Below are 24,886 nucleotides of genomic sequence, written 5' to 3' on the forward strand. Positions count from 1 at the left end.
TGGGTGAGGACCTAGTTATTTACCTTCAATGGTCACTTCTAAGACATAAGTGGGAAGAGAAAAATGAAAATCCCCTCTGAACATATTGATTAGTAATTGTTCTGCTTACTTCTCGGGGCATGTTGATAAGCAGCAAAACTTTATGTCTAAAATATGTCAGAAAAAGTTGAAGAGCCCAGAGAGCAGGTCCCCTGCATTTCAGTATCCTGGGATCTGTTTCCTCTCTAGATGTGTAAGAAGGGCACAGCAGGGACGTCTGGTCATTAAAGATAGGAGGTCCTAGCCTTCAGGAAGCTGACGTCTGGGTCCAGCTGCTGACCTGCAGGCCCTTCCTTACTCACCTTCGTTCCCAGCAGGGTTATAAACGGCTGGGCTGTTGGGAGAGGCACACAGAGTTCCCTCCGACGAACCGATTAAACACCGGACACCCGCGCTGGAGAGGGGTGAAAACGGGGAACCAGTTACTCAGTGAGTTAAATAAAGAATTACCGTATGACTCAGAAATTCCACTCCTAGGAATAGACTCAAAATAGTTTAAAATAGATGTTCAAACAAAAACGTGTACACAAATGTTCACAAGCGGCACTAGTCACAATAGCCCAAAGATAGAAACACTCCAGAAGAAGCCAATCTACAGATATAGAAGGCAGATTCGTTGTAAGGGTTGGGGGAAGGCGAGTGAGGAGTGACTGCTGAGTGGCTCTGGGGTTTCCCCCAGGGCAATGAAAATGTTGGGGGAATGAACTAGATAGTGGCAATGTTTGCACAACCTTGTGAATGTGCTAAATACCACTGAATTGTATCCTTTACATGAATTTTACCACAAGAAAAAAAACAAACAGGGGGAGCCAGAGAAGACCTTTTTAAAATAATTGTTAAAATACACATAACATGGCCCTGGCTGGGCAGCTCAGTGGGTTAAAGCGTCATCCCCTATATGGCAAGGTTGTGGGTTTGATCCCCACTTGGGGCATGTATAAGAAGCAACCAATCAGCCTGACCAGGAGGTGGCACAATGGGTAGAGCGGCAGCCAACACTGAGGACCCAGGTTTGAAACCCCAGGGTCACTGGCTCATCAGATGAGCTCCCTGATCAAGGCACATATGAAAAAGCAATCAATGAACAACTAATGTGCCACAACTATAAGCTGATGCTTCTCATCTCTCTCCCTTCTTATCTGTCTGTCCTTGTCTGTCCCTCTCTCTTGCTAAAAAAAGAATCAACCAATGAGTGAATGGATGGGTGGAACAACAATTCAATGCTTCTCTCTTTATCTCCCTTCCTCTCTAAAATAAATTTTTTAAAAAATTTAATACACATAACATAAATTTACCCACTTAACCATTTTTAAGCGTACAATTCAGTGGCATTAAGCACAGTCACAGAGTTCTGCAACCATCACCACCATCCATCTCCAGAACTCTTTCCATCTTACAGAACTGAAACTCTCTGCCCATTAAACAACCACTCCTCACCGCCCCCAGGCCCCGGCAACCACCATTCTGCTTTCTGCCTCCAAGAATCGGGTTACACTAAGGACTTCCTACAAGTGGAATCACACAGTTTTTGTCCTTTCGTATCTGACTTACTTGACTGAACATAATGTCCTCAAGGTTCACCCATGCTGTAGCATGTGTCAGAAATGCCTGCCTTTTTAATGCTGAATAATATTCTGCTGTATGTGCAGGCCACATTTTGTTTACCTATTCATCTGTGGGGACATCTGGGCTGCTTCCACCTTCTGGGCTATTGTGAATAAGAAAGGGAGGCCTTTTGAATGTGCTCACTTCCATACACTTAACCCTATCCTCTGTCCTACAGTCAGGGCCAGACATCCTCTTCTCTGCGAGGTCTGGAGCCCCTCCTCACTAGTCTCTGGGTGTCTGCCTTTGCCTGTTCTCAGCCTGGGTACCACGGCCTGTTCAATGGAGCTAGAGCGCATGACTCCTTGCTCAGCCTCCAGTTATACTCAAAGCACAAAACCAAAGCCCTTACAACAAGGCCAAGGGCTCAGACTCTGGGCTCTGGCCCCTTCCTGGGTCCTCACCCAGCATCCTGTTCTGGTCACACTGATGCTGCCTGAGCATCCCAGGGCCATACCGGGGCCTTGAAACGCTGTTTCCTTTACCAGGAGTGCATGTCCCCCAGACAGCCATGAGCTTCTTCTACCCTCTTTTGAGGTGCCTGTCCTCAGCAAAAGTCCCTTCCCATTTAAAATGCAAGGACCATAAACATGGGGGTGCATTTCTTTTTTTCAGTCGGTGATATGGTGTTCTTGGGGTATATTCCTATATAAGTGGAATAGCTGGGTCAAAGGGAAGTTCCATTTCCGATTTTTTTGAGGAATCTCCATACTGTTTTCCACAGTGACTGCACCAGTCTGCATTCCCACCAGCAGTGCAGGAGGGTTCCCCTTTCTCCACATCCTCACCAGCACCTATCGTGTGTTGTTTTGTCGATGAGTGCCATCCTGACTGGTATGAGGTGATATCTCATTATGGTTTTAATTTGCATTTCTCTAATGATCAGTGATGTTGAACATTTTTTTCATCTGTCTATTGGCCATCTGTATGCCTATGTTTATGGCAGCATTGCTCACAATAGTGAAGATCTGGAAACAGCCCAAGTGTTCATCAGTGGACGAGTGGATTAAAAAGCTGTGGTACATACATACAATGGAATACTACTGGGCTATGAAAAAGAAGAAAATGTTACCTTTTGCAACAATATGGAGGGACCTGGAAACTATTATGTTGAGTGAAATAAGCCAGGCAGAGAAAGAAAAATATCATATGACCTCACTCATTTGAGGAATCCAAGGAACAATGTGAACTGAGGAATGGAATTGAGACAGAGGAGGGATCAAAGGGACCAGAGGAAAAGAGGACAGAGGGAAAGGGGATGATAGGGGAGAGGGCACTGTAGGGAGGGGGGCAAGGGAGATGCATTCGGGGTGACCCTAGAATCTATGTAAACACAACTAATTAAATAAAAATAAATATTTTAAAAAATAAAAATAAAATGCAAGGACCAGACACACACACACACACACACACTCTCTCTCTCTCTCTCTCTCTCTCTCTCTCTCTCTCTCTTCCCTGCCCTGCTATTGCTCTCTACTTAGCATTTATCACCAGGAACACTACAGAATTCACTGTTCGTTTTGTTTATCATTTGACCCCCCACCCCCATTAAGTGTAAGCTCCTTGAGGACGGGGACTTCGCCTGTGTTTTTCTCTGCTGTCTCCCCAGCACCTACCATGAAGCATGGTGCTCGTCAAATACCTGTTGGGCACATACAACAAACATTCTCCTGAATGGCACTTACTTTTCAGAGAAGACCAGGCATTTCTGAGCATGTAACTTCCCTTTCACGTGCAGCTCCCAGTCCTAGGCCAGAAGGAGACAGAAATGACGAGCAGAACTGAGTCCATGGGGAGGCAGAGGGACCCGCGCAGGTTTCCCCGGCCAGGCAGGGAGCTCAGCGCACCCAGAGGCTGCAGACGCTCTCCTCCCCTCCTCCTCTCCCTCCCGGTTCCTGACCGGCTCCTGCTCTCCATCCATACCTCCCTCCACTGGCACTGCCTCCACAGCCCTTGCCCATCTCGGACAGGAGCTCAAACACAAACCTGATTCCCTCCTCCCCTCTCAGTGGACCCATGGTCCCACCACACCTCCGACCCGCTTCCATATCCAGATGGGAGACTCGGGCAGGTCTACTCGCAGGGAGTTGCGAAGCCTCAGGAAAGGCTTAGGGGGGACAAAGTCCTCCATTGCCTCTCAGGTCAGCCAGCCTCCTCCAGAGACTGGAGGTAAGGGGTGTCTCCCACCTGAGGGACAGGACACACTTCTACCATGGGACCCAAGCAGAGAAGAATGACACGACATAATGTAGTGTGACTCCTATCAAGTAGGGATCGTTATGAAATGCAGTGGGGAGGAGAGGCAGAAGGCAGTATAGCATATGAGGCACAGACTCTGGGAAAGCCAGACCCACATTCAAACCTCTCCATTCTGCCACTTACTAGCTATGGGGCCCCGGACAATTAATTTCATCTCTTTGGGTCTCTGTTTTCCCATCTGTAAAGTGCGAATGAGAATAGAATCCGCTTTGGAGAGTTAATGCTGACACACAGAAAAGGTTTAATACATAAATATGTTAGTTGTTACAATTATTATTGCTTTGAAATAGTTCACTGCACCATCAATACATTTAGGGGGGTGGACTTTATACTATAATGGGCCTTTGTCTGCTGGGGCTGAAGCATTTTATAACCACTGGGAAATGTCAGGAGATTCTAGCTCCATTTCTCTAAGGTACATGCTGAGGCCCTCTATAGTAATTTACCTAGGTCCCGCCTGAAAATATTTCTCTTGCCTCTAAACCAAAATTCTGCTCACTTTCCCCCTCCCCTTTCTTGTTTTTTTATTTTATTTTATTTTATTTTTGTATTTCTCTGAAGCTGGAAACGGGGAGAGATAGTCAGACAGACTCCCGCATGCGCCCGACCGGGATCCACCCGGCACGCCCACCAGGGGGCGACGCTCTGCCCACCAGGGGGCGATGCTCTGCCCCTCCGGGGCGTCGCTCTGTTGCGACCAGAGCCACTTTAACGCCTGGGGCAGAAGCCAAGGAGCCATCCCCAGCGCCCAGGCCATCTTTGCTCCAATGGAGCCTCGCTGCGGGAGGGGAAGAGAGAGACAGAGAGGAAGGAGAGGGGGAGGGGTGGAGAAGCAGATGGGCGCTTCTCCTGTGTGCCCTGGCCGGGAATCGAACCCGGGACTCCTGCACACCAGGCCGACACTCTACCACTGAGCCAACCGGCCAGGGCCCCCCTTTCAAACTCAGTAGAATATATGCACTCCAGGAAGAGTGCCTTTTACGGGTACCTCAGAGGAGAAGCCTTCATCAAGGAGGCGGAGAGTCTATATAGTCCCCAGTCCTTTCTCTGTAACCCAGGCAGGTCACTGATCCCCCCTGCCAGCAGCTCAGCAACAGCATCCTCAGCTCCAGACATGGGGAAGAATTTCTTATGTGTCTTAAAGCAAGGAACCGGCCCTAATACATTTCTAAAATTCCTTTTGTTTCTAATACCTATAATTTTAATTAAGGGTACAGATGGCAACATTTTGATAGCTAATCCCAAACGGGCCAGTTTCTCGCCCATAAACAGTGAGAGCTGGGTGATGGGTGGTAGTGGTGAGCCCACCCAGGTTTCAGCAATGGCGCCCAGATGGTCTTGGATGACTCACCTTTAAATCAAATACCTTCTTGTCACAGATGCTACAGATGTGTGGCAGGTGGAGGGGGGCCACCCCATGAAAGTCATTCAGCTCGTGAGCCTGCAGCGGCCGCACGGACAGCACTGCCTGCTCCTCCTTGCCCCGCCGCCGGGCACCGCTGAAGCCCTGTTTGCTGTTGTTTAGCCGACCCCCAAAGGAAGGGGGGGTCCTGTCTGGGGTGGGCTCCTCGGGGTCGTACAGCTCGTAGGGCTGGCTGGGGGCTGGAGGCCACAGGCTGGGGCTGGCTGTGAGGTCAGGCTTGCTCTGGCCTGAGAATCCATGGGGACTGTCCCACTGGCTGTTTGGACCCTGCAGCAGCGCGCCCACCTCGCCTTTCAGGCCCCCCGCAGGCTCAGCCGCAAACCCGCCCGCCACGTGCGACCCTTGGGAGTTGGTTCCGTAGAAGTCTTTGGGAAAGGCAGCTTGTCCGTCTTGCCCTGACTGGCTGTAGTGTCCTTCATAGCTCACACTGCCCGAGGTGGAGGCTGAGGCTGGCAGGAAGAGGGGCTGGCCGTCAGGTTCAGAGCCATAGACCTGGCCGGAGGGGGCTTTGCCATACTCATAGAAGCCTGCTGCCGTGGGACCCGCTCCGGTCTTGCCGATGCCCAAGAGGACAGCCGGCTGGGCAGGGGTCTGAGGCATGACACCGCTGAAGGGGTGCATCACCACGGCACTGGGGGGCTGGCTGGGGAGGCTCACAGAGGGTCCTGGGCCTCGTGTCTGGCCGGGGGGCGAGAAGGCAATTGTATTAGAGGGAAAGCGGGCACTGGGCACGCTCGCAGCATGCTGGGGCACTCCCGTGTGGCTGTGGGGGGCACTGATCACAGACGGGTGCCTCAGCTGGTTGAAGAGCGGCTGGGACATGGCCACTTTGGAGAGGACCTGGTTCAGGACCGTGGCGGCTGCAGTGTTGTTGGTGACAGCTGACTGTGCCAACTTCAGCCGGTGGAGGGTAAGCTGGGCTTGCAGTTGAGCCAGTTGGAGACTGGCAGGCGAAGGAAGCAGAGGGGTCGGGTTACTGACCGAGAACGGGTTCTTGTCCAGGAGCTTGGCGGCACTGCAGGAAGACAGAGGTCGAGAGGCACAGTTGGTTTTCACCCAGGAGGCCAGGGGGCTCTTTCTGTGCTTACTCGTGGTCCCCCTCCCATGTAAACAAGACCTCCCACAGGGCCTCACATATCTGTGAGTCTTGAAAAACCTGTGTTCACACAGACGCATCCATTAAAAATAAAACTCTAATACAAAAGTTATTATGACAGAATGTTCCAGCTCACCAGTAATCAAAGAAATACAAGCCAACACTATTAGAAGCAAATATTTGCCTAGGAAAGCATCACATTAAAAAAATAATAATAATAAAATAGCACTCAGTGCTGGTGTGAGACAAAGTGGGAGGGACACATGTCAATGATTGTCTTAAACTCACACAACTTTGTTAAAAGGTAGCCACGGAATATGCCCTTCAAATAGCCATATACTTTAACCCAGTAATTCAAGCCTATAAATCTACCTTAAGAAAGTGAGCTAACATTCAGACAAAACTTGACTCCCAAAATGTTTAATAGTACTTTATTACTTAAGAGTCCATAGTTGAAAATTATAAATATCTGACAACAGGAAGGGAAGGTTTAAACTGAGTAAATTGCGATTATAGCTACAGAACAGAATATTAAGTAGACATTCAGTACTTCTGTATGCAAGTATGTAAGTATTAAGACATTCAAAAATGTACCTGGCACTGAGCTTAAGACAGAAAACATTCCAACGAGCAAAATGTCCCCATCCACCCCTGACCGCTATCATTGCTGATGGTAAGCACTGTCTTGAATTTGGTAAGGTCACTACTTATACCCTCCCCCCAAAAGTCAGTGGCATGAGAAAATCCATATACTCTGATGCTCAGTGAAAAAGCAGGCTTCAAAACTGCAGGCAGAATAAATTGTGTGTATTTGCACCAAACACATGTCATCCGGTCCTTATTTCACTTCCAAAAGCAGCAAGAACCATGCTCCCTTGAGTCCATTCTCAAACCCAACCAGCACAAAGACTAACCGGACATTTACAAGAGAAGAATCTGAATTTGAGGCCATAGGCAGTGGTGGGTGTGCACAGAATATTACAACAGGGGTGCTCTGTCTGAACGTGTCTTCCACATGACCTCTGCTGGTTGGTTATGGCGTTTCCTGGACCAAAAATCAAGATGTATAAGGGGACAGACTTTTCCAGGAAGTCTGGGATATGTGGTTCCTGCAGTCAAGAGCTCTCTTGTAAGATGGTATTTCTTGGGTCTCAAACATCCCTTATGGGTGGAACTGGGAAATGTATTTGGGATGTTGATGAGCAGGAATTCCCAGGACATCTGAATGGGAAGAATGAAGCTGTACATTTGAAAGCGGATGACCATGGACAACCCAGGCTATACATTCAGAAGTGCAGAATAGAGGCCCTGGCCGGTTGGCTCAGTGGTAGAGCATCAGCCTGGCATGCAGGAGTCCTGGGTTCGATTCCCGGCCAGGGCACACAGGAGAAGCGCCCACCTGCTCCTCCACCCCTCCCTCTCTCCTTCCTCTCTGTCTCTCTCTTCCCCTCCTGCAGCCAAGGCTCCATTGGAGCAAAGATGGCCCGGGTGCTGAGGATGGCTCTGTGGCCTCTGCCTCAGGCACTAGAATGGCCCTGGTTGCAACAAAGCAACGCCCCAGATGGGCGGAGCATTGCCCCCTGGTGGGCATGCTGGGTGGGCCCCGGTCGGGGGCATGCGGAAGTCTGTCTGACTGCCTCCCCGTTTCCAACTTCAGAGAAATACAAAAGAAAAGAAAAGAAAAGAAAAGAAAAGAAATGCAGAATAGAAACTGCAGAGCCAGAACACTTTAGACAAGGTGTCCACGTTCCCGGTTCTGCACAGTAAATGTCTGACGAAGATGAAACAAAGGAGAGAGGTTGGGCAGGGCACAGCTCAGGAAAAAGGGAAACGTGGAAAGTGTGTGGCACGTCAGATCTCTCCGCTTTGGAGACACTGGGAGGGAAGCAAGCCTCTGCTTGGCTCGGCGCTTCGCATCGGTCTGAGAGAATGGCGGGAGGCAGGGGGCGGTGTGGAGGTCGTGAGGAAGAAGGGGAACAGAGAGAGTCTCACGTTGACTGGGACGCTACTGCGTGACCCACGCTTAGTTAGCCTGCATGATCTCCTGTGATCTCTCCATCAGTCCTATGGGGTAGGAAACGTTCACCCCAACGATGCAGGGCCAGGACCTACAGCTCAGAGAGGTGAGGTGACCTCCTTACAAAGACTCGCAGTTAGTGAATACAGACGTGGGATTCAAACGCCAGCAAGGCTTTGAGAAGCCAGGCGGCTGTGGAGAAGCATCAGTTTCTCAGCCCTCTCGGGGCAGGTCTCATGGGCTGCCCCCCTGTCCTTTTGGAAGTGAGTTCTCAGAACATCAGGCACACCCACGTTCAAATGCAAGTACAAAACACATTTCAGAGCCAGATGAAAATGACTTTGGGTTTCTATGTCCCCATCCTGTGAGAAACCAAGAATTTGCTGTAAGTCATTACAGAGATACTGCCATCACCCAGCCAGCAGCCCTGCTGTGCTCCCAGGGCAGAACGAACCGGAAGATATTGGGGGGCTGCACTGGAAGATATTGGGGGGCTGGGGGTTCTCAGTTAAAGGTGGTTGCAGACCTTTTCTCCTCTTAGTCGTGCTGGTTGCAGCAGAGCCTTGGTGGCCCCAGTGAGGCCCAGGCACAAATCAGGACGGAGGTGCTAATTATCTACGTAGGTGAGAATATGAAAGGAAGAGGAGGATGGTCAAGAGTCTGATGATAGATTTCTGCTTGTGTAGTATTTAGCTGAGCTTTAGACAAGCAATTAAGCTTAACACAAAACCCTGCCCACACGGAGCCAACCCTTCCTCCCAGGTTTGTCCTCAACACAGCCTGTCCTTGCTAACAAGGCGATAATGAGGTGCCAACTTGGTTTCTATGACCAGAGTAAGAAGAGGTTGGTTTTGTTTTTCCAGGAGAAGTCAGCTGTATTTTCTAAAACTGTGGTCAGGGCTGGAGGGAGCTCTTGCAGGAGGTTCTCCTGCAGCTCGGAAAGGACCCGGGGGAAAGAGCTGCCTTTCCACCCAGGAAAGCAGCCCCGCTGGGGGTTTGGAGGTCAGCCATGGACGCACGTGCTGCCCTGAGGCTGGACAGCCCAGGGTACACCGTCCCCGTTCGGATCCAGCAGAAAGTAAGACCATTTCCTTTCGACTTCTGCTTTGCCTAGCAAATTCTTATTGTCCCCAGCTTTAATCGATCTTGAGTAGAAGTGATTTCATATGAATCATCCGAACTAGATACCTCTTTTGAATTGAGAACCCTTAGGTAAAGAGAAAGACCCACCATCCTAACTTTTAAACATCCTAGCATTTTTAGCTCACAAATTAATCACCTAAAATTCAGGTGCTGTAGGAAACATATTTTTAACCAAAAATTGGTACATATAATCTGACACCCGAGGGGCTAGAAGTGATGTCATCCTCATGTCCCCCTGCTACCTTGGTTCCTCGCTGTTACATAACTTGGCACATCCTGCTTTATGTTAAAAATAATTGTTTATGTGCCTTTCTCCTGCCCCCCCCCCCCCCAGACATAAAGCTCCACGAGGGAAAGGAGCATGTCTGGGAGACTGTGATTTCCCCAGCATGCCTCTGTGCACTTGGCGGACACTCAGTAACCGTCATGAACAGAATAAGCGGGAAGATAATGGGTGTGGCTCATCAGAACCTGGTGGCTTTCAGGAGATGTGGGCACCTCTTTTGAGAGTATACATTTCTACGAATAAAGGCCCTCCTACAATTCAAAAAGGAGAATCTAAATATACAGGGATTCCTTGGGTTACAATAGTCTCAACATACAACGTTTCGAGTTTACAAGGCTCACTCCCATAAAAACTTTAAAAAATTGAGACACGAGTGTTTTGGCTCACGCCATTAGTGTCATACCTACAAACTATGTGGACAAACTAGTTTGGTTGCACGCAGTGGAAGAATATGCAGTAATGAGGCAGATGAGTGAGGGAGTTGGCGTCCCCAAGTATGCTTACCTGCGCCATTTTGGACTGTTAAAAGCGCAAGTGTTCTGTTTGTGTTAGGCTAGGGTGTGTTTCGATTTACACCAAAATTCAGGTTATATCACTGTCAATAGGACTGTGTGTCGTAACCCAAGGACCCCCTGTACCCAGAAAGCAAATGGGTTTTGCTGTTGTACACAGCTTAAACTGCAATCAGCTAGAGTCAACCACCAAGGGGACGGTCTATGATTCCCCCATTCCAAAGCAGGAGTTTCAATATACCCTCCTCCTTGTCCAAGTTAAGGTTTTGAAATTGATGGATAATCCCTGTGGTAGGCTGAATAATGGCTCCCAAAGATATCTACATCCTAATCCCCATGACCTGTACAATGTCACCTTGCACGGTAGAAGGAACTTTGCAGAGGCGATTAAGTTAGGAGCATGAAATGGAGAGATTATCCTGGATTAGCTGGGTGGGTCTGATGCAATCACAAAGGTCCTTATAAAATGTAGGCAGGAGGATGGGAGTCAGAGAGAGATACCAGGATGGAAGCAGAGGTCAGTGAGGAGAGAAGATGCCACATTGACTTTGAAGCTGGAGGAAGGGGCAATGAGCCAAGGAATGCAGGAGGCCTTCAACAGTGGGAAAAGGTCAGGAAACGCATTTTCCTTAGAGCCTCCAGGAGAAACCAGCCCTGGTAACACCTTGATTTTGGCCCAGTGAGATAGATTTGGTACTTCTGACTTCCAGAACAGTAAGGTAAGCAGTTTGTACTGCTGCAAGCCACTACATCTGTGGTAATATGTTACAGAAGCAAACAGCAAACTAATACAATCCACCAAGAAAATTATATGTAAAAGAGGCTTCCGCTCCGAGGGGACACTGGTGGACCTTGTCAGTATGAACTTATGTTCCCAGAGATCCTGGACAGCAGAGATCCATCTGACCAGGTGTCTGAAGACCCTCTAGGAACTCAAGCAGGAGCCAGGAAAACCCAGAGGTCTCTTCCTCTTCAAAGTCAACTTTCTTCCCCTGCTGGAGTAATGGCAACCTACGAAAGCTGGGGAAAGCTGGGAATTGCAGATCCTTAGGGATTAACTCTTCCAGCCCCCTCATTAACAAAGAGACAAAGTGGCCGTAAAACCCTAGTGAGAGCCTGACCAGGCAGTGGCAGAGTGGATAGAGTGTCACACTGGGACGCAGAGGACCCAGGTTTAAACTCTGAGGTCGCCGGCTTGAGCGCAGGCTCACCTAGTTTGAGCTAGGCTCACCAGCTTGAGCCCAAGGTCGCTGGCTCGAGCAAGGGGTCACTCAGTCTGCTGTAGCCCCCTGGTCAAGGCATATATGAGAAATCAATGAACAATTAAGGTGCTGCAATGAAGAATTGATGCTTCTCATCTCTTTCCCTTCTTGTCTGTTCCTATCTGTTCCTCTATCTGTCTCTCTCTCTCTTTATCTCACACACAAAAAAACAAAAACAAAACAAAAAATAAAAAAATCTTAATGAGAACTCAGACCATTCAAACCAACTTTTAACCCTGGAACAAACAGCCCTCACTAAGCCCCAGAACTATCTCTAGTTCAGTGGTCCCCAACTTTTTTGGGCCACGGACCAGTTTAATGTCAGAAAATATTTTCATGGACCGGCCTTTAGGGTGGGATGGATAAATGTATCACGTGACCGAGACAAGCGTCAAGAGTGAGTCTTGGACGGATGTAACAGAGGGAATCTGGTCATTTTTAAAAAAATAAAACATCATTCCGACTTAAATATAAATAAAATGGAAATAATGTAAGTTATTTATTCTTTCTCTTGCGGACCGGTACCAGTCTGCGGCCCGGGGGTTGAGGACCACTGATCTCTACCCATATTTATCTGTGGTCCTCCCCTCTGTTGAAAGAAATACCGAATAACTTCACAATGCAAAACACTTCTGGCACAAGGGAGATGCAAAGATGCAGTCCCTTTGGACCCCTGTAAGGTCCAGAGGCCACAGTAGGGATGCCTCTGGGTCTGGGGAACAGTTCTATACACTTGCTACATCTTCACTTTTCCTAAACTTGTGCAGTGGCTCGGTGTGCAGTCAGACAGTCAGACCTCGACAGGAGGAGACTGGCACACAGGTAGAGAAGCTACCACACAACCACAGAAAAAGACTCACAGAAAAAACACATCACAGCCGCTCAGATTCATCCAGGCCCCCACAGGGCTTCCTCTCCCCAGGGCTGATGTTGCCTTTCTGAGCCATTAATGGTTACAAAGAATTCACGGCGCATAATTACATTAAAATCTTTGGTTCACTGCTCACTTAGAAAGATTTTTTAAAATTAAAACTGCATTTCTCTCAATAGTTTAAAAAATAAAATATAACATAAAGGAGAAATAGTTGCCTCTTTAATGCCAGGAGATTTAAGAGATCCAGATGAAAACTGTTTCGAATGGTTTAATCCCTCGGGGCCTAAAGGATGTGCAACATATTGTATCCACCAGGAGAGCAACAGCTGTCCCCACTTGACAATGCTCATTATTTGTCCCAAACTCTTCCACGTTTTATTCCGAGTCCCAAGCAGGATGCAGTGATGGATTACTCCTGGGGCACAAGGAGGAGGCACCGTCATTTCTCTGTTTGAGTCAGGGTGCTGGAAATTCAGCACGATTTTTGTGATGTGATCCATCCTGTTCTGAAAGGCAGCAAGAACGCCCCAGACACAGACAGGGGCCGGGGACCTCCACTCGGCATGGACGCCATTAAAGGGGCCAACGGGTGTTCATGCATTTGCCCATTCAGCCCACACGGGCTGAGCATCTATTATGTGCTGGGCAAAGTTGCTAGGTGGTGGGGACACAGAGATGGAAAAGAAACATCTTCTCAAGAGAAGACAGGCCAACTCAGAGAGCGCTGACTATTTCTTAGGAGTAATCAAAAAACAGTAAGGCACAGGAGGAAGTGGTTCAAGCCTCAGCTGTTTCAGAAAAATGTAACAAATGAAACAAAAGGACAGAGAGAACTCTGAACAAAGACACGCAAACGTTCTAGGCTAATTCATCCATCTACAGACGCAAAGTTGATCGGCTGTTAGTGAGAGGCAGCTTGTAGGGTGAAAGGGTGGTCTGAGGCCTGCCAGTTACTGGTTATGGGATGAGAGAAAGTCACTTAACTTTTCCAGTAAGTGTGCTTAATTTTCTCGTCTGTAAAATGGGAATAGTAATCCCCATTCAATGTGATGCAAACCTGGCCAGTCAGAACCCTCTGGCTACAGTGACCAGTTCAGGGTGGACAGACACTCCCTGACGTTTTGTTGGCGTCATCAGGAGAGAGAGACATCTTTTTGTCATGCCTGGGTTACTAAAGTGGTTGAATTTGAGCCACCACGTAAGGAGAGCCTGCTTGTAAATAATGCCAACCCAAATCCACTGGCCGGGAGACAGGGGCCCAGGCAGCTCCTGAGTGACCGCAGGGGAACACCTCCCCTGGACCTGCTTGGGCTTCTGTACACACACCAGTGCATTTCCTTCATTTGTTTAAGAAAAATAATAATGTAAGAAGAAAGCCAACCTACTTGAATCATCCACATTTAATTTATGCATCTCCCCTCCATGGCCCCACACTGACTCAAGAGATGTCTGTCATTCCCCGGCTTTCTCTGCGGAGGGGACCAACTGTAAAGACTGAGCAGCTAAGAGGTCACGCAGGGGAAACGCAGGCAGTCACCTTCATGTAAATGTCTACTAATTAGAGAGACCTGCTTCCTGGAGTTCCGGGAACAAAATGCTCCTTCACCTTGGGCAGAGTAAGAGCCCTGCATGGGGGTCACGAGACTGGGGTGTGGGCTATGCAACAACCACTCGCAAGTTCAGAGATCTGGCCCTTGCTGCACAGGTGGTCTTGTGAGCTGGGGACATAATAACCTTGACATTCACAAGGAGGCAACTGCTAATCTACTGAGATACCTTTCGCTTTTTTAACAACAAACAGGCTATGTTTGTGGCACGAAGAACTGGCTTTATGCAAGGCATTAGTGATACAGGTCAAGTAAGTAAAGAGTTGTCAGAATCTCTGCAAATTGTTCAATTTGCAGCACTACTCGTGAGGTGCTGTAGAGAGGTAATTAATGGTGCGGCATTGTCTGGGAGGTCACTGGAAACGGGACATTTTCTGTGTGAGCCCATCACACCTTTCGCTTTCGGAAAACAGTCCTCCACAGAGGAAGTGATATATGTCACTCACATCCTCAGAGATAAAGATTCAAGGTAGAATGGGTTAAAACCAGCTCGGTCATATTTGCGAAACAGCAGCCATATCAACGTGATTGTGCTCTGCATGCAGACGAGGGTGGGGGTGAGGGGTGAGAGGAGCTCAGGTTGCAGACTTAGTATTCACCTGGGTATGAATTCTAGTTTGCCATTTATAAGCTGGGAACTGTGGGCAAACACTCGTCCTCTGTAAGCCTTGGGGCCCTTGTTGTTAAAGTTGGAGTGGTTCTATCTAAGGTAAAACTTGTTCTGAGTTAAGTGATAGGGTGTACATAAATTATTCCGCACGGTTTCTAGCACAAAGTAAGCATTTTCTAAACCAGGGGTCCCCAAACTTTTTACACAGGGGGCCAGTTCTCTGTCCCTCAGACCGTTGGAGGGCCGAACTATAAAAAAAAAAACTATGAACAAATCCCTATGCACACTGCACATATCTTATTTTAAAGTAAAAAAACAAAACGGGAACAAATACAATATTTAAAATAAAGAACAAGTAAATTTAAATCAACAAACTGACCACTATTTCAATGGGAACTATGGACCTGCTTTTGGCTAATGAGATGGTCAATGTGCTCCTCTCACTGACCACCAATGAAAGAGGTGCCCCTTCCGGAAGTGCGGCAGGGGCCGGATAAATGGCCTCAGGGGGCCACATGCGGCTGCGGGCCGTAGTTTAGGGACCTCTGCTCTAAACAAATGTCGCAGCAACTATTACTACAGCCAGTCTTCTTATCATCATCACCATTACTATGACTACCGCTATCATCACCTCGTCGTTGTCATCATCAGTGCAGATGCCGAGTGAGCTCTGCCAAGGCAGCAACGAATCTTCCTTAGAGACCGAGATAGAGGACAGAGAGCACAGGCAATGTAAGTATGGAGAGAAGAGAAGGAAAAAACAAGGATGGACATCTGCTCAGAGAGCAGGGCGCAGGGCAGGGACTGGGACTCAGAGGGAACAGAGTGCGTTATAACAGTTGCTCAGCGAACCAGGTAAGTCTTCGAGAACAGAGGCAAAGGGCCATGGAATAAGGAGGCCACAGCTGAAGTCCAGTGGGTGAGTGTGTACAGACTCACGGCTTTCCCCTGGTCATGGCCAGCCAGCCAGAAGCAAAAGCCAAGAACCGCAGCCCAGCACAGTAGTATCTAAACAGACCTCACAGGTCACATTCTCAGGAAGCACAAGACCTTCCTAGATAACCAATCAGGACTGTAAATTCACTTCCAGTTCAACTCAGTTCCCTGTCCAGGCCAAGCAATGAATGGGCTGTGTTTTATGTGTTCAGATATAAAACATAATCCAGGTGAGAGGGCTCATGGTCAGGCAAGAGAATGTTTTCCAGGTTTGGTCAGACCTTTATAACACGGCCAAATCCAGTAAAATACAATCAGGATCAAGTTTTTGCTGGGTCCTGCCCTCCTGTTGCCTCCTAGGAGCTGAGCTTCAAATCATAAACTCTCAACTGTACTGTAATGCTCTTAGAAGTGAGGTCAGGATCCGAACCACTGAGAACAGTCCCTAAATGCCAGGTTACAAGATGACAATTATAATACTACAGTAATATCGGGGCTAAAGTTCAAACTCTAGCTAATTATCACAAATATTATTACGACCAAGAAGAGGCCTTGAGACCGCTTAGATCAGCGGTTCTCAACCTGTGGGTTGAGACCCCGGCGGAGGTCGAACCACCAAAACACAGGGGTCACCTAAAGCCATCGGAAATACATATTTTAAAATGTATTGTATAATAAATATGTATTTTCCGATGGCTTTAGGCGACCCCTGTGTTTTGGTCGTTTGACCCCTGCCGGGGTCGCGACCCACAGGTTGAAAACCGCTGGCTTAGATTAACCCACTCAGTTTACAGAGAAAAAAGTGAAGCCCAATGAAGCTGACATAATATGTTAATCAACTCAAGCCACACCTCTAAACAGAGGAGAGGAGGGTGTCAAACCCAGTCCTCCTCATTCCTCAGGCCTAATGGAGCCACTACAGTGGGACATGCCCCCACCAACATCACCATAGAGTTTTCTCCTTTTTGGGGGGTGGGGGGCAGAGTGAGATCGTGCACTTTTTGGTGAATGCCATTTTCTTGGTAACAATGGAGCTATGGGTGGATTATCACTAGTTAGGCCTCTATGACTAATTTCAAGATTACCTGGTCAGTGCTGGTGTTATCCCACGTTTGGGCTTCAGCCATGATGGTACCATATGATGATTCATATAATCATGACACCTCTTGGAGAGTCATAGCAGTAATGATAATCCTGTCATCTCTCTTTTGTTTCATGTTTTTCAGTTGGAGTTTTTTTTTTAGAGAGCGAGAGGAAGGGAGAAAAAAAGAGAGAGAGAGTGCCAGGGGAAGGGAGAGAGAAGCATCAACTTGTTGTTCCATTTAGTTGTGTAGCCATTGATTGCTTCTCATATGTGCCCTAACTAGAGCTCGAACCAGTGACCTTGGGGTTGAGCCAGCAGCCTCGGGATCAAGCCAATGACCCAGGATTGAGCCGGCAGCCCTGGAGAGAACCAGCAACCTCGGTGCTCCAGAACAGCATTCGATCCACTGCACCACCGGCCAAGGCCACTTGGAGTATTAAAAAGTGGTTTCGCCTCATTAGCTATCTGATCTCCAGGACAACCATATGGATAGGTAAGTCAAATGTGACCACTTCCAGTTTATATTAGGAATACTGAGACCACAAAAGGTCAGAGGAACCGTCTGAGGGCACCCAGTGAATGAGGGAGCTGGCTGCGACTTGAACGAGCCTTCTGACTGTCCGGCCAATATTCTGTCTCCTGTTACAGGTTCATTACAGGAGCTTCTAAACCCGCATCCCTGGCCCTACCTCTTCAGGCATGATATTTTTGTTTTGTTTCATCTTTTCGGTTTGTTCAAAGGTTCTAAATTATAAAGCTTTTTCCTTTACTCTCTGAGTTTTTTTCTCCCAACTTGTCATAGTGGTCTTTAAATTTTTTTTACAGCTTTACTGAGATGTAACTGACAAATAACACTGTATAAATGTAAGTTGTACAACATAATGATTTGATATATGTGCACTTCATGAAAAGATTCCCACAATAAGTTTACTTACTAAGTTAACTAAACTTAACACCCCCAGAATGTGGTTTTAAATAACGCATCTGGTATCAAACCCCCAGCCTGTTGGTCCGTTATGCTCGGCACCACTTCCAGCGGACCGAGTAAGGTTCTCAGAACCAGGAGACGTGTAGTCACAAAGGAGCAGCTGGTAGCCTTGTAACTGACAAAGAGGGCTTGCCTTTCCTGCTGGCGATAGTAGGAGGGCTGAGAACGTACAGAGCAGAATGCGCAACGCAGCAAATACAAAGAAAACAGCATACATTCTGCTAGTGGTACATGGGAAAGACTGAAAGCAAAGAGTCAATTAATGTTTAGTTGCCACCAAGAACCGTATATTAGATTTTTCCCTTCCTCTTCTGTACCGTTTTTCTTTCTTTAAAATATCCTTTATTTTTCTGCCTGACCTGTGGTGGCACAGTGGATAAAAGCGTCGACCTGGAATGCTGAGGTTGCCGGTTCAAAACCCTGGGCTTGCCCGGTCAAGGCACATATGGGAGTTGAAGCTTCCTGCTCCTCCCCTCTTCTCTCTCTCTCTCCTCTAAAATGAATAAATAAATAAAAATAATTTTAAAAAATCCTTTATTTTAGAAGACAATGGTATTGTAAGTGGTGACTGTTTTTAATATTCATATTTGTTTTGTCTTAAATTTTAAAACTACAGAAATATGAAGAACACAACAGATCCTTGTGAATTCATTGCCCATCACCAAAATGAACAAATGCCGCAGTTAGGGTCACTTTTGCCTCGGATATTTTTTATCAAAAAATACAAGTATACTGCTGAAGTTCCCCCTTGAGCCTCTGCCTGGTCCAATTCCACCTGCACCTCCTTAGTGACAACTACCTGTGGTGTGTTTGTCTATTTATCTGGATATCTATCTGTAGCTATCTATAAACAGAGAAAGTATACAAATAAAGGACTCTTTTTAGACATCCACGTGTTCATTAAAAAAGCATGTAAGACTGGTTTCAACAATATTTCTCCTAAAGACACAAATGTATCTTCTCCCAAGTTTCTTTGATCGCACTGAGTATTGAAGGCAGTGTGATGTAGCAAAAAAAAGAGATATTTTCTAGATATCAGAAGACCCCAGCCTGGTCTCATAACCACTGTGTATTTCCTACAGACTGCAGGTCAGTCAACTTCCCTTTTTTTTTTTTTTTTGTAAAATGAGAAAACTGGATATAAAAGGATCTCTAAGGTACTTCCACCTTTGAAATCTGATGACTTGAAGATTTAATTTCCTCATATGTCAAATGGAAATAATCACATCTGCCCTGTTGTAAAGATCGAACATGGTGTGCAGATGCTACAAAGCATGGTGACGGTTGACAATAATAATAATTATTGAATTCAATAATAATAATAGTTATTATTATTATGATGATTTCTCATGAATTAAGCTATTTTTAAGCTCCCGGGAATGCTTCTAAAGAAAGCATTGTTAAATATATATGTGGTTCTGTTCAGACGGATGCGTTGTTGGCCAGCCAGCATGAACTAATTTAATTTCTTCTCCCTCTAATCTCTTGGGCAGGCCGTTCAGCACAGGGAGGGGCTCTCTTCTCTCTAACCATGAAGATTTAGGGAAAGAAATACCAAAAGTGCCCCTACAAAGGCATTCCACAGACAGACCCAGGCTTTCACAGTAAAATGCAGCTCGAATCCATTCGGGACCGGAGTTGGTTTGTCTGACACACAATTCTTCAGGAAATTCATGTCGGGCAGAGTTTCACTGGTTTTATGCAGGCTCAAATTGAGGGAGTTGGTCTGACTTCTGGGGTTAGGAGCAAGCTGGCCATGTCTCCGTCGCCTAAGGTACGGGGACCTCTGAGCCGACAAACTTTTCTGGGGAACATGGGCACCTTCTGAGATGGACAAACAAGCTGTCTGAAATATATATATTTTTTAAAACTGCTGCACAAAGGTCTCTAAAAAGCCAAATGTTCACGTCTATACAGGCAAATAAAATATTGAGAAGTGCATAGGCTAATACTGCTCCCTCTCCCTGGACAAGCTCTTCCCTGCTTCGCCTCACCTAGCTAACTACCATCCTTCAATATGCAGTTAGATGTCACCTCCTCCAGGTAGACTTCTCTGATTTCTGCCCCCATCCAGTGTGTGCTGGTGCCCCTTCTACAACCCCCCACAATGCTCTGCTACTCCTCAAGCCTCAATTACACTTTCTTCTAACTCCTCTCAACCTTTCTCACAACTGTCTACCCAGTGGCTCATCCGACTTCCTCACTGGTCCTTCATCATTTTGAAAGCAGGAATTGTGTGTCCCGTTTAATGTCACAGTGCCAGGCACAGGGTGGGTATGTGGAACCAATAAGCACCTCTATACATGTACACCCCCTATCTGTGTATACGTGTGCGAGACCATAGCTGCGTATGGCATTCTCAATCTGTTTTCCTGGGCACATGTTCTGTGTGTGTTGCTCAAGGCTTTGAAGATGAAGGCCTGCAGAGACTGTGGATTAAACGCAGTCTTTGAACACTGTGGAAATTATGTAAATACCACTGACCACATCAAGTATAAAGTTCTAAAATATTCAACAAACAGACTTGTTGCCACATTTTTCCTTTTAACTAAATCTGAAGAAAATGTAGCTCCAGTGAGCGAGCTGAGGAGCTGGAAGTATCTAATCTGCATGATTCTGAGATGAAACATATGCTCAGGGAATGAATGGCCCCTATGTTCTCTAACCTTTCTTTTCAGTAGCTTCTATCGCTGAGATTTTCCTGGGAAGCATTCTAAAATTCAAGCTAATTTTAAGCCAAGATAAAATTTTAGATTTTAATTTTAAAGAATTAAAATTCTCAATCAAAATAGCTGGTCTTCTCTTACAATTGCCTGCTTGTTAACATGGACATTTTAACCAACATGGTCCAAGCCAAATGGAGTTCATATGAACGTGAAGAGGCACTAGGGGTACTGGTGGCGGAGCCACTGTTTCTGGTGTCATTAGTCCCACTTCTTAAATAGGCTCTGCCACCAATAGCTACGCATTTTATTGCACTCGTTTTACCCTGTAGAACTTAGTTTTCTCATCTGTAAAATGGGAGGGTCAGATGAGACATCATTTAAGATTCGTTTATGCCTTATGATTTTAGGGTGGTGGGTGTTTTCTTAAAGCTGTTATTGATGGCACGTGGAAAAGTTAGGATGGTCTGACCGTGGCATAGAGATAGATTTTACACTGAGAGATCCGAGTTCTTGCCTCTGCTGCTGCTCTAGTTCTGGGTGACTTCAGAGAGAGGCACTCAACCTGTAATGAACAGACCTGTCTTTAAAATGATGAGGGGAAACAAAAGCAGTGATTTTTTTTAAAAAAAAAAACTTCGGTAGGCATCAGGAGAGCACTTAAAACACAAGGGCTGGGTTCAACCCAGTTTCCTTCTCAGCAGGTCTGGGATAAGGCCTCAGAATTTGCAAGTGTATCATGTTCAGGTGATAATGATGCTGCCCTTTGAGAACCACTGACCCTACCTTCCAACCCTAAGAATGTACAGTCTATTATAAAAAATGCATTAACTACCATGTATTTAATGAGCCGCCTCTGTGTTTAATGAGCTTCCCAGGACACCAAGAGAGAGCTTCATTTTCATGGAAGTTTTAAACGCTGCAAAAATGATTTCAGGGGGCACACGTCTTCACTTATACCTACCTTTCTTTAAAAGACTCCATCACCATGTTCAATATTTAAATTCCTGGAACCAAAACACTCAAATTCACAAAACCTCAGATAACTTAGTAGACTGATTAGTTCAGCATCATGTTATCAGGTTTGCTGAGCAGGAAGAAAGCATAACTCTATTCACACTGAGTTCACTAATGCAAAGAACAGAGGGTCAGATTCCAGAATGCAAAAAATACTTCAGTCAAGCAACATCGCAACTACAATAAAAATCCACTTTCCAAATTCACCGAAGGCTTAAAAACAAACAAACCCTTTTCATTTTAGAGAGGGGAGAGAGAGAGACGGAGAGGGAGAGAGAGAGGAGAGAGAGACAGAGAGAGAAGGTGTGGAGGAGCTGGAAGCATCAACTCCCATATGTGCCTTGACCAGGCAAGCCCAGGGTTTCAAACCGGCGACCTCAGCATTTCCAGGTTGACGCTTTATCCACTGCGCCACCACAGGTCAGCAAACCCTTTTTAAATAAAATTTTCTTTATCTCTAGATTTCAAACTGGAAGTCACTGCAATTGCTTGGTGTGTTTTAACAAATACAGATGCTTGGGCCACATGTCCAGAGATTCCAATTCACCCTATTCCCTAGGATTTTTAATAACTCCCGTGACTATTGTGAAGTCTGAGGCCCACCAATCTATAAAGGAATAAACTTAATCTGTTCTTTATCACTTTAAACTCCACAAACCATTTTTTTGTCACTAAAATCAGTAAGGCCATTTGTCTTACATTATCTTTAAGAATAAACACTGAAGTTTTTATTAGCCCACAAAGGGTCGCATACACCGTGGGCGATCTACCGGTATTTCTCAGCCCTGCCAAAACATCTTTCACACAGTTCAACAAGTACTTTCTGTGGCCAGACTCCTCCGAGGGTGTGCATAGAGTCTCTGCTGCAGAGAGCCAGGTGAGGTTTCTGGCAGATGACTCTTTTACCTTCTACATTATAAGCACCTTGAATTCATCATCCACATCTTAAACCTTTCACATTCCTGAGCGGCTTTGGCTCAGTGCCAGGCAGATTAGAAGCGCTGAACAAATACTTGTTGGACTCGCTTGAATTTATGACTGTCTCTAAGCACATGGAACGCAGACCTCAGTAGACTATGCTAAGTGTTTAATTGTGAAATACGAGGTGTATGTTTCTGTGCTTGTGTTGCAGATGGGCACTGTTTAATTCTTCTAAATTCCTGAGAGTAAATGAGAGTCTTGAGGTTGAAACTTCATAAACAGACCTGCCAACTATTTATTTGAGAAAGCTTCCATTCCCCAAAAGTGGATGGGAGTTTCTGGTGCCTGAAGAAACAGACCATACCTTTCTGACTACAGTCAACAAAACACAGGTGCCACCCAAGGCAGAGAATAGTCTATGCGGGTGACGTCTGGCTTTTGCCTCAATTTTACAAAGCCGTGGCCACATGAAAGTTACTGCAGAGAGGGAAGATAAAAGACAAAGCAGCAACAGTGAGAGGGGCAGGCCCATCGGTGACGGTTGCATGTGCTAGTCTAGATATTTGTCAGATCAACCATAAACTAAAACTTGTGGTTAAGATCCAAACAGGCGGAGGAGGCAAGAGAGAATGGTTAAAACTCTGGTGGCTGACTTTTCACTCAAACCTGCCCTCCAACTCTTTCCTCTGCTACCCCATCCATTGCTAATTAGGAGCGGCCAAGGCTTGACATGTACACAGCTCTCTATGGTAAAATTGATTATTATATTACTATGAAAAATAAGGAAGTCATTTCATTTGAAATATCAAATTCCACAAAATCATATGTGGCAGCTGTTAAGAGTATGAGTGTGGGGGAGGGAACGAGTGTGTGAAAATATTAACTCTCTCCCTTTCAGTTTTCTGACACGGGAAAGAGAGAAAAAATGATTCCGATGCATATAGGGCAGAAAATAATGGCAAGGCTCCATAATGGACTTTTTTTTAAGGTTCCAAAAATTTCCCATGATGTCCATCCAATACATAATACACGCCATTTTACAGGAGTATGAAAGTGGGTTTGCTTTTTACACACTTGCAAGTAGAAAACCAGGATCCCTTTCCCAAAGGTGTCGAAGCTACTTCTAACCGCCTCGGACAAAGAAATGAGGGGAATCGGGTTTGGTTGTGCCTGAGCTTGCTAAGGGATCATCATGTCCATGTCCAAGTACGTCCCCTGAGCCTCGCGGCAGAAATTTATACACTTACATTCTTGCTTGCTTGGGGACTTTAATAATTGTTTTGCTTTCAAATTGAACTTTATGTAAAGACATCTAATAGTTGCTGAAAGGCATATCACAGTTCCTTCAGAGGTGCTTGGAAGCATTCTTTCTGGGCAAAACATCCCCGGCTCGTGAATTCTAACGCGGCACTCCTCACGGCTTCACGAGTCCTACTCTGCACTCAAGATAGAAACACTGCAAGCGGCTTTGCATTCGTTTTTTATCACCAGCAAATTCCAGCAACGAACACAAAACACCTCAATCATTCGTAAGGTTCAGGATGCCGAAAACGTCCCCTTCTATTCCCTCCGGGCTGGGACAATGCAGGCTGTTTCCCTGCGCTCACCGACTTTTCTTTATGAAAGAGTTTAGTAACTGGTGTAAAAAGACACCCTGACATTGGGATTGCTGATTTCACTGGGGTCATGGGGAGCTGTTTTAGGTCACATGTTACCCAGTGGATCATTTATTACCATTTTTTTAAACAGGAGGGGGTGGGGATACAGACAAATCGCACACTCATGCACAAATGCTTAGCGCCAAGAGCCTGGTCCAAAGTGCTGCCCAGACCAGGGAATAAAAGGAAACCCTTGGTTCTCCCCCGTGCCGGGGAAAGGTAGGGTGACCTCATGCAACCTTACCTTTTTGAAAAATACCAGGGAGCCTGGCATGGAGTGCTGACCTGAGGCCACGGAAACGGGGAGTCATTTTGGGTGTCGCGCATGTGCCTCCCTAGAAAATTCCCATGACATCCTACCAGCTTCCTGCATGCCAATCATGATAGGCTTCCACTTCAACTCTCAGGAGTCTGGGAAGGGGCACCGGAGGGCGAATGAAAGCGAGAGAGAGTGAAAGAGAAAGAGCGGCCCGGGTGTCCGCATGCCCATCTGGAAGGGGAGTCACATGCCACCAGGAGCCATTCCTGCCGCATTACACATGCTGAGTGTAAATGGCAAACAATATCAGTCGATGTTTACACCACATGTTCTCAGCCTCTCCACATATCAACACCCCGGCCAGCGTCTGAGAACACTTCAGAAGGGGGGTGGGAGGGACTAGGGCTAGCACGTGGTCGTTTTTAATAAGATTCCAAAGCCTCCTGTTCTGGTTTATTTTCCTACTTTTTGTTTGTGGTGGTGATAGTGATCGTGGTTTGTTTCTTTGTTTGTTTACTTGCTTGTTTTTAACTCTGGGTTTTTACAGGTGACAATTTGGTCCTGAGAATACCTCAAAAGGACCGTTAGTGATGTAGCCGCATCAGACAGCACCGACAGACTGACTGC

At 46.5% G+C, this 24,886-nt stretch overlaps 1 protein-coding gene across 4 annotated transcripts in view; it reads right to left on the minus strand.

The window, feature by feature from the left end:
• RBM20 (RNA binding motif protein 20) overlaps positions 1–24,886 on the minus strand; it is a 203,769-nt gene that overhangs the window by 54,850 nt on the left and 124,033 nt on the right. For 3 of the 4 annotated variants that reach the window (XM_066354702.1, XM_066354700.1, XM_066354703.1), the window contains exons 2-4: positions 5,255–6,341; positions 3,330–3,391; positions 342–433 (exon numbers count right to left, since the gene is read on the minus strand). In XM_066354702.1, the coding sequence (XP_066210799.1) occupies positions 342–433; positions 3,330–3,391; positions 5,255–6,341 (1,241 nt within the window). Of the gene's footprint in view, positions 1–341; positions 434–3,329; positions 3,392–5,254; positions 6,342–24,244; positions 24,452–24,886 lie in introns of those variants that run through there. The other variant, XM_066354701.1, reaches the window with a different exon arrangement.

This window comes from Saccopteryx leptura, chromosome 13 (genome assembly GCF_036850995.1).
Source record: "Saccopteryx leptura isolate mSacLep1 chromosome 13, mSacLep1_pri_phased_curated, whole genome shotgun sequence".
Lineage (NCBI taxonomy): Eukaryota > Metazoa > Chordata > Mammalia > Chiroptera > Emballonuridae > Saccopteryx > Saccopteryx leptura.